The 10,692-nt window shown below is 33.6% G+C and overlaps 1 protein-coding gene across 1 annotated transcript in view; it reads left to right on the top strand.

Annotated features, from left to right (window-relative positions):
* Smp_135210 (egf-like domain protein) overlaps positions 1-10,692 on the top strand; it is a gene marked incomplete at both ends in the record, with an annotated part of 89,588 nt that overhangs the window by 72,598 nt on the left and 6,298 nt on the right. Inside the window, 4 exons of the mRNA XM_018789656.1 lie at positions 3,596-3,822; positions 5,651-5,752; positions 7,005-7,096; positions 8,281-8,631. Coding sequence (XP_018655077.1) covers positions 3,596-3,822; positions 5,651-5,752; positions 7,005-7,096; positions 8,281-8,631 — 772 coding nt within the window. The remainder of the gene's footprint in view (positions 1-3,595; positions 3,823-5,650; positions 5,753-7,004; positions 7,097-8,280; positions 8,632-10,692) is intronic.

Here is a 10,692-nt window from a genome sequence, read left to right on the forward strand (position 1 = left end):
TATGTGCAAAATGACAAAATCTGCCTACTTTTACAGATCTAGGTTAAAAATGTAGAAAGTACGTCGACTACCACTTGTTTGTGAATAGGGATTGATTACAACTTCAATTAATGTACACATCATAATTCTGTCTAAATTAATTAAGACAATTTAATATGAAATCTAACAAGATTATAGATCATGCCAATTTTTATTCAAAACACGGTCACAGAATGGTAATGAAATGTAAAACTACCATTTCTTCTTCAGCAGTAGAGGAATAAACAAACGAAAAACAAATAAAATCTCCATGATAAACCTGTTGAAATACCCAACCAGAAAAGAGCAAAATGTAAACGTCACAGTCACTGACATCTATCCAAATAACTACAGCCGGTCAGCAAAAAAAATTTTTTATAAAACCACGTCAACTGTCAGTTAATTTGCTATCTAATATACTGATTATTAGAATTTCTTCATCATGCACCAGTTAGGGTTAGGCAGTAAATTTTCCAGCCATACAGAGTATAGAAAATTAAAATATTACTAAGTAGTTGATTTGTTATACATCTTACATTTAGCTTATTGACTAAGTTATCCTATCACACACGAATAGTTCAATAATAAAATTGTTATATCCCCTGGTGAATTATGAATGGTAACTTCTGAGGACTATTTATGGTTCAATGTAATATGTATATTTCCTATTTTGACCTTTGACCTATTATCACACGATTCTTGAGTTATCATCAGTTTATTGATTACTTTCCCCCTATTAACAGCCACATTTGGCCAATTATTGTACAAATGTTGTTTTCTATTTTTTGGTACGATGTGGTCTGTTTGGTTTGTATATAAACCCAGTATGTTTGTGAATAATGATTCATATTGCCGAGGCTGTTATGGTGTTCTGGACTTAATTGACTGGGCTAGGCATATAGTAGGACTGACAAGTAATCAAGACTGCTCATACAGCTTTTGTGTATCATTGAGCGATCGATAAATTCACTATTATTATTATTATATTATTATTATAATAATATTATTATTATTATTAATGGCTTTATTCAATATTATAATCTGGTACAATATAGAATTCTCAGCACGAGTTATTTCAACAAGTTTTTTACCAAAAAAACCCCAAAAAACAAAAAAAACAGAAAAGGAGTGAAAAAGGTTTAAGAAAATCTGAGTTTATACAAATTATCGAATTTGAAACATGCTTAAGAAGACAGGTTATTTACTAGGTCAACTCTAACAGCCTGTTCGTCACAAAGTAAATTTGCTAGGTAAGGTATTACAGAACTTTTATAGACTTGCTTGCGTGCATGGAGTTTAATGTATTTACGTCTCGTTCTATCAGAAGATATACAAGGAGAAAGATATGAATGAAGTGGATGGTTAGTATCTGATAAGATAACACCTGTCAAGAGTTTGCAAGACTTAAGATGTCTATCCACAAGCATATTAACAATGACTTCAAAAGATTCACCACATACCTTGCAAACCGCCTTCAGCATTCTACGCAAAACAGCAAAGTCTTTTCTCAAAAGCCCAGGAAAGAATAATGGAGAACAATATAGAATAATAGGTAATATGCAAGAATTTACAAATTGTAAGAGTAAATGGCGAGTAATCCCAAAAGCATGCAGCCTCTTTATGTAGTATGTCAAACGGTAAACTTTTTTCGTTAACAGTAAAACATGAGAAGACCAAGAAAGATCAGAGGAAAAAATGATACCAAGATATTTGACCTTCGACACTGTGTTTATTAAGGAGTCTCCAATGGCACAAGCATTATGGGATCCCAAAATAGAGTATAGGTTCTGTCCATGTCTCAAGCTAAAATTAACAGCTTGACATTTAGATGGATTGAGTAAGAGACCATTACCAACAGACCACCTTTCAATACGAGATAAAAACACATTCAGTTCTATGGGATGTAAGGAGGTAGAAATCGGCATACATTCAGTGAGGTCGTGTTTTCTGTGGAAGATGGCAGATCATGCAGAAAAAAAGAGAAGAGCAAAAGTGAAAGAACAGCTCCTTGTGGCACACCTACAGTAGACAGTAGAGATGTTGAACACTTTCCTTCGAATACAGTGTACTGTTCTCTTCCAGAAAGGTAGGAACGTAGCCAATTGGTTATCCAGCTGTCGGTGTCGATACTGATCAGCTTGTTAAGTAAGAGGTGTCTTGGAATAGAATCAAAAGCAGAGGTAAAGTCCAGGAAAGCGCATCTAACATACTTCTTACCCTTTTCCAACCCGAACACTATATTGTGATGCAGAACAGCAACGGTATCTAATGAATGAATATTCATTATTACTATGTATGTTATGCTGAAGCATTTTATTCAAGTAAACCCACTTTTTATTATATTTTTAATCTTAATACTTTCACTATGATGAAATTCATTATCCTCGAACGCTTTTCTGTAATGATTAACGGTTAAAAATCACTGCCAACTCTGTTTGATTAATGAAATCGTCATAACTACTAAAAGTTTATGTCTATTTGCCTTATAAATGACAACTAGCAAGAATAAATCTGAGTATCTAATGTTTCTTGAAATGAATGAAGATTTTCTTGGTTGACTAATTTCATATATACAATAGTGAAATTTTCATTTTATATCTTAATAAAGTTTGTTTCCGACTAAATTGATTCAAGATTTATGAGTATCAATATGGAGAAATGAATTTCAGTGACTTATCTTATTTGTGATAATTTTCAAGGAAATCTTGATTAAAAATAAATAAATATAAACTAAAGAATTTAAGATTCTTAGTTATCTGTTTGATAGAATTGTAATCCTTGGTATGAATGTTGTTTTTTTAATAATTTTTATGGTAAATATCACACTACTTTAAAATCCAAGCAGTAGTAATATGAACAAGTAATAATAATTATAGTAAGAGAGTCGTTGTCCAACCTGCGTCCAGTGTATTTCACTGATTCCAAGCACCTCCCACTTGTATTTACTCATTTCTGCAGCAACTTGGAAGACTCTTCCGGTCTCCCACATTGTCCGGACGTTCCATGTACCTATAAAAATTGTCTCTCTGGTTGTTAGAAGGTGCATCGGCCTCATAACTTCCGAAGGAACTTGACTTTCATCATGAGACGTCATAATTATTCCTTCTACTCCCAGGGCAGAGTTTAAATGGTTTGAATTATTTTTTATGGGTAGCGTGTTCTTAACGAGTTGGTTTTCTACGGGATGGGGTCGCTAATCCTATGCCCAATCCTCCTCCTTTACCCGAGCTTGGGACCGGCAGTAGCCCCAGGAGGAGCTATAGGTGGAGTTATATCCCTACTTCTAGTAAATGTGTATTGTCCTCTATTAAACACAATTAACTGATTTAATATGTAAGTTCTATGCTATAATAATGATTGGTAACTTCAAGGAAAAAATTTCTTCTTTAAAAGAATAAGATTTATGAACAAAACTAATCTTTCAGACAATGAAATAGATATTTGCTGGATAACTGTTTGAAACAATCTTTAGAAACTACATACCGTATAGTAAAATATATACCTCTGCAGAGCTGTATAAAAAATTCTTATTATACACGAATATACACTAAAAAACGAATATTAAACCAACTTTTAGGTGTTCTTGTCCATCTGGTCAACCATGTCATCATGAAACAGGTCTATGTAGTTGTCCAGCAGGAAAGTATGGACCACAATGTGAAGACACATGTCCAGAAGGACGTTGGGGTGAGGATTGTCAACATATATGTGATTGTCATTTGAAAAATAATAATATGCTATGTGATCCAATTCATGGAGTTTGTTATTGTCGACCAGGATGGCTAGGTCCCAATTGCATAAGCAGTAAGTCATTATTTTATATGAGACTGTAGTATTTAATGATTGGTTCATTTATTATTACATTAAAAGAAGACTAATAAATTCCCTGTACTTACTTTCAATATTTGAATTTTTCTAGTGTTACAAAGATATAACGTAACTTTTCAATAATAACAAGTATAGAGAAGAAAATAAAATTTAGACAGTATTAAGTTGAAATAAACATTTTCTTGATTTTAATCAGAAGGGGTTTTTGCGAAGATTTCGTATTCGCATAGTTGAAAGCATGAGTCAATTGAAGCTAGACCACCAAGGAAAACCTGGAAGCACTAGACGGCGGTTTCGTCCTATTGTGGGACAGATGCCGGCTCAGTGGTCTAGTGGTTAAGCGCTCGTACGCCAGACTGATAGGTCCTGGGTTAGAATCTCTCGAGGCGGGATCGTGGATGCTCACTGCTGAGGAGTCCTACAATAGGACGAAACGGTTGTTCAGTGTTTCCAGATTTTCCATGGTGGTCTAGCTTCAATTGACTCATGCTTTCAACTATTCGTTGATTTGACTATATGAAATTCCTTCTATTATCAATTAGACTCATAATTTCAATAGATGTCAACTATATGAATTGAAAATTTGTTGTACTTCATTTTTAAGTACTTGTGTTTTATAAAAATCCTTAGTTTACCAAATTATAAGAACTATTAAACCTTGGTCAGAATAATAAATCGACAGTTCTCGAACCAATGAAGTGTCATAATAATATGTGAAGTGTAATCGCATTTCAACAATTGTTCTTAACTTGTTATCTTGTATACGTTAGTCAGTTGCAAATAAATCATTCTCTTGAGCTTGCTATGAGTTCAGTCAATATTATCTTATTGTTATAGTGACCCCATCTCGCGAAGTAATCAATTTTTAAAATGATATAATTAACTAATTGACAATACGTAGAAAATAGTAAAGCGTATAACAAAGGTTAAAAGGTCATTTGGAAGCTTGCAACAAGAAGAGCATAGAAGTACAGTAAAAATATAGATAATAATAGTCCGAAAAATATTTCTGAAAGTTCCAACTATCGCAATATTCGTCTCGTTATAGCAGGTTTCATGGACAACAATCATTTGACATAACTGTGTAAATGTTTGATGAAATAAAGGAAATGTTTTCGTATTGCATGCTCTTAACTGTTATATTTGCTTTTTACGACTTTGTCTCTCCCAATCAGGCACTACGCTAACTTTCTATTCAAAAATGCATGGTTATATAGGGCTCTGCTCGATAATGAGTCAGTAACTAAACATAGGAAGCCCATTAACTGGCTTCACAAGTCCAAAAATGTCACAACTAAAGTGACTGATTATTGAGTAATACGTTTGACCCTTTTACTGACGTCAACTTCACCGTATGATGACCCAATAAATCCAAACTATATACTGCCTCCCCTTTTATATTTTCACAATTTAAATATTGATGTCGAAGACAGTAGACGAGTTCCAAGTTTGCATAGATTATTCAGTGTTATTTTTACTCTATGACGATACATTAACCCTGGTGCCATATTCAAACTAGAACAATTAAAATACCTCTACAAAGAGACAGAAGCTGTCTTAAGAAGATTTTAGAATAACACTAACGTAATTAGATTTAGTACACTTACTGAAGATAAACCTGTCTAAACTTTCTACCCTCTTAATACAAAGATTATATATATATATATGTTGCTGCATTTTACATATTATTGGCACTCTGTTTGTTCTCAAAGAAGTGTTTATTTCCGTGTTTACTAAGATCATTTTAGAAATGAACATATGAGTGATTGCCATCTCGTTTTTTTCTGTCTCACTCAATTTCTAGGATGTCCAGCTGGATATTTTGGTATAAATTGTCAACATGAGTGTAAATGTAAAAATAATGGAGTATGTCATCCTGACAACGGGACATGTATATGTCAAGCTGGTAAATATACATTCAAGTATTTTTCGTTTGAATTGATTATTTGAATCTTCCCACTAACGTCTATGACTGAAGTTATTCAGTCTCTTTTTGGCATATGCACATCTTGTGCGAATTACCTCCATAATACCATTAAGTTACAAGGATTATAAGCAGAGATGGATTGTATCCATGTGATGAGTCTCAAATTGAACGAAACGCGAGTCCTTGATTCCAGTCCTAGATACCATCCATTCATACATTGTGTTCATTAACATTTTAAATACTGAAATGGTAAAGCATAACAACTTACTTTAAATTTACCTAACACAATTCCTTACTGTGATTATGACTGTTAATGTAATTTCCAACTTCGGTTTCTTTATGACTGTAACGACTCAATATATATCACAGATATTAGGTGTATTCATATACAGAACCATTGTAATGTAGAAAACAGTTGAACAATGGTCGAACAACGTCAGCTACTAATACTCAGTTCATTTTCGAAAGCATAATTATTCCCAAAATAAAGATGAACGTTCTTCCTATAGTTGAATAAACTCATCTTAGCACCAACCATTGTCATGAATCATCAATACACCAAAACAACAAAGTCAGGTTAAACAATGCATATAAATGAAACAACAATGTGTGTTACGCCCAGCTCATTTTGCTACTGACTACTCAAACAAAATACAATAACTAGATTAATTGATTGAATACTATATTCTACTATATTTCTGGTATTATGTGGTTACATATCATTCCCAAGAATTCTTTGACTTAGGTCTAGTGTTTTGTGGCACTCAACAAGAAAGTTTTTCTTTAAGTTTCATTAAAATCTTGTTTCTTTTACGACAGGAACCTATCTCATCCAGTACTACAGTCGGACTCGCCACCACTAAATGTTCATCTCGTAATTATAAGACTCGATTATTTCCATGGATCACTTATCTAATGATTATCACTGTTCTGCGCTCTCTATGAATTGATCTACTGTCGATCAAAAAGTTATTATTTCATGATACATCACATTATAACTAAAAAAGGATTTAAAAAACCAAGATAACAAGAATAGTTCGGTGTAAGGAATCAAAAGCGAGCTCACTATTAACTAGAAAGTACTTTTATTTGAACTGAAACTGACTAATATGTAGATTGCCACTCCCCAACTGATCAAAAATTCTAAATTCACAAAAAAATATTACATAGTACTCAGTTAAACTGTTTATAACTTCATTATGCATCAATTTTTTGTTTTCTTTTTGTACAGGGTATTACGGTGAACGTTGTCAACTAAATTGTCCTCCTGGTTTTTATGGTTTACAGTGTAAGCAAAAATGTGGATGTATTCATGGTGAAGCGTGTAATGAAATAACTGGTGAATGTTACTGCTCAGCTGGTTACCACGGTAAAAAATGTGAACAAAGTAAGTGATTTTTCATTGTCATTTTGCACAGCAGTAGTTGTTATTTCATATAAAATAACCATTGTAATTTACCTCGAACTACCAGTATTTCCAAAAGTATGTTGGTTAATGAATTTAATTTCTCAACTGATGCAGTCGATTCAAAATCATAGATTTATATCATTCTTCTGAGGGCTTATCAGTCAATTATACTTTCAATCTCCATGATAACTACTCTATATTACTATCTAGAAACATTTTCCAATGATTATATAGATTTTTCTAGATCACTTTGTACACGTTTGAGTAGTCATTTTGATCCATTTGAAACTTTTTATAAAGAAAGAAGACAAATAGACTATTTATCATCATTAACCGTCAGCATAAAAGAAAACTATTTAAAAAGCTTTAAACAAGACTATTTCATTAACAACATCCATAGTTCTGTATAATATTCTGTTTGAAGCTTTTCTCATATATTACACATGATCTATGTGTAGTGAACAAGAACATGGGTGTGGGCAATCGAATGTATTTAAATACAAATTACAAACTATCTCACTAAAATCTGATAACCATACAGTAAACAGTTAATTTGCAAAACAACAATCAATTGTCTCAATCTTCACCATCCCTTCTTCAAATATCAGTCCATCTTCTTTGATTTCATTGTTCATGCATTTTCGTACCGATTGCGCTTCATTCCTGTTCTTTCCTTATCGATCTTTTGCCAAAATATATTCTATGTCTGACCATCACCATATACTACTTATGTGGATATAAGTAGACCACACCTACTGGTTTGTATCAACAGTAAAGTCGGAAAAGATAATTACATAGATATGAATTCCTTAAATCTACTTTATATTGGTAAGCAAAGATGGATATATCGAGGCAATACGCACAGTATGCACATATGCCAATTAGAGACTGACCAGTTGCAGTCCTAAAAACATCAATGGGAAGATCCAAACAAACAATACTAAGTAAATTTCTACTTTATATTGTTGCCGAAAATAAAAATAAAGAGTCCTTATATCTACTTATTTCATGAATTAAATTCTAGTGACAGTTTAAATTTCAACATCATATCATCTTCATCTAAAAGCTACAGTCAAAAGAGATCATAATTTGTAATTTTATGTTAATAATTTATGGGGGCTTTTTTAAATATAATTTTCCAGCTTGTCTTCCTGGTACATATGGACCACAATGTTCACTAATTTGTCCTGTATGTCATACTCGAATTGCAGATTCAAATACACTGGATAGTTTATTACTTTCAGAGACTTCATCAATTCCAGATAATACATTTCTTTCATCACAATATCATTCAGAAGTAATGAAAAATACTAAAGTAGCCATATTAAGACGTTTGAATCAAAATCAAAATAATCCTACTTGTCATCCACAAACCGGACAATGTCCATGTCCACCAGGTTCAGAAGGCAAAGATTGTAGTACACCATGTCCGAAAGATCGGTTTGGACCTGACTGTGCTCAGGTAAGAGTATTATTTTAATATAGTAAAGTACATTCATGATGACATATTATAAAACTAAATAATTCACATGGAAGCAATTTAAGAACTTATCACGGCCCACAGCTCTTCATCTTATTGTTAACGAATAACCAACTGGATCTCATAGCAATCGACTTTACAAGTACGTATAAAGTAGACTAATGTATCACTTCCTATTCTGAAAAACCCAGTTATTTTTCACAAGTTTGGTTTAAAATTCTAAAAATTGCTACCTACTAAATTGTACTTCAAATTACCGGTCAATCAATTACCTGACTTTGAAGAACTATGTGACAATTACCATAGCAATCATTAATTGATTCCTTTTTCATACAGCTTGAAGTGAATATTTTCTTGGTAAACAGTCCTAAATGTAGTAGAGATCTCCCTTCAATTGGTGTTTGAAATAAAGCGAACCATTTATTTAGCGCCAACTGCCAAAGCAACACGAGTTGTATTGATTTTGCATTGTTTAAACCCTCATGCTGTCATATAGGAGCAAGATAATAATTCATTATCGTAAGGGTTCCATTTTTAGTTTATACTTTGTGTAACAGCTTCCGTGATTACACAAGCGGTGAGCTTACTTTACTTCACAGGAGTAAAATAATAATTTCGGTCAGAAGCTAGTGATATTGTAATCGATAACAAGAAAAACAAATTGAAGACAACAGTCGTATAGTAAAGTTGAATAACTTATAAGGATTTTATTATGATTGTAGAGATCGTGATTAAATACTAATAATGTTAATAATTAGTGAACAAACTCATACATAAATGTATAATAAAACAGAACCAGACATATCAACATTGATACTCAATTTGTTGCATACCATAGGACTTCAAAGAAGCAATTTTCTTATTTTTGTCACAGACTTCTATTTTAGAAGTACAAATGGTGGATGTTTTAGAGAGATGGTCAAATTCTTGTATATAATAAACATGATATGCGGACACCAATATTAGGCAAGAATTTTTCTCCAGAAAAACTCTATGTTTAGACATGGCTAAATCAGAAATCTCACTAAATGTGGCTTAGATTACCTCTTATGAGTCATTTAGATAAAACTATTGAATGTGAAAACTCCGCCTGTAGCTCTTCTAGAGTTACTGCCGGTCCCAAGCCCACACAAAGGAGGAGGGTTGGGCATGGGGTTAGCGACCCCATCCCGTAGAAAAGCTAACTCGCTAAAAAAACGCTAACCAGAAAAAATAATTCAAACAATTTAAACTCTGCCCTGGGAGTAGAAGGAATAATTATGACGTCTCATGATGAAAGTCAAGTTCCTTCGGAAGTTATGAGGCCGATGCACCTTCTAACAACCAGAGAGACAATTTTTATAGGTACATGGAACGTCCGGACAATGTGGGAGACAGGAAAGACCAGCCAAATAGCAATGGAAATGAGGAGATACAACTTGGCAGTACTCGGAATCAGCGAAACCCATTGGACACAAACTGGACAACAAAGGCTAGGTACAGGAGAGATGCTGCTGTACTCCGGTCACGAAGGGGAAAATGCTCCACACACTCAGAGAGTTGCTCTAATGTTGTCCAAAGAAGCACGAAATGCACTTGTGGGATGGGAATCTCATGGACCCAGGATAATCAAGGCATCATTCAGAACAAAGAAGCAAGGGATCACAATGAACGTTATCCAATGTTATGCACCCATCAATGACAGCAACGACGATGATAAAGATCAGTTCTATGAAAGGCTGCAATCAATTATAGAGAAGTGCTCACAAAAGGACCTCACCATCCTGATGGGAGATCTAAATGCTAAAGTTGGAGTGGACAACACAGGATATGAAGGTGTAATTGGACGACATGGATTAGGAGAGAGAAATGAAAATGGGGAGAGACTTGCAAACCTATGTGCATTCAACAAATTGGTTATAGGAGGCACAATATTCCCACACAAGCGCATACACAAAGCTACATGGATCTCACCGGACCAAACCACAGAGAACCAGATAGATCACATCTGTATCAACAAAAAATTCCGAAGATCAATGAAAGATGTGAGAA

This window comes from Schistosoma mansoni, chromosome W (assembly GCF_000237925.1).
Source record: "Schistosoma mansoni strain Puerto Rico chromosome W, complete genome".
NCBI lineage: Eukaryota > Metazoa > Platyhelminthes > Trematoda > Strigeidida > Schistosomatidae > Schistosoma > Schistosoma mansoni.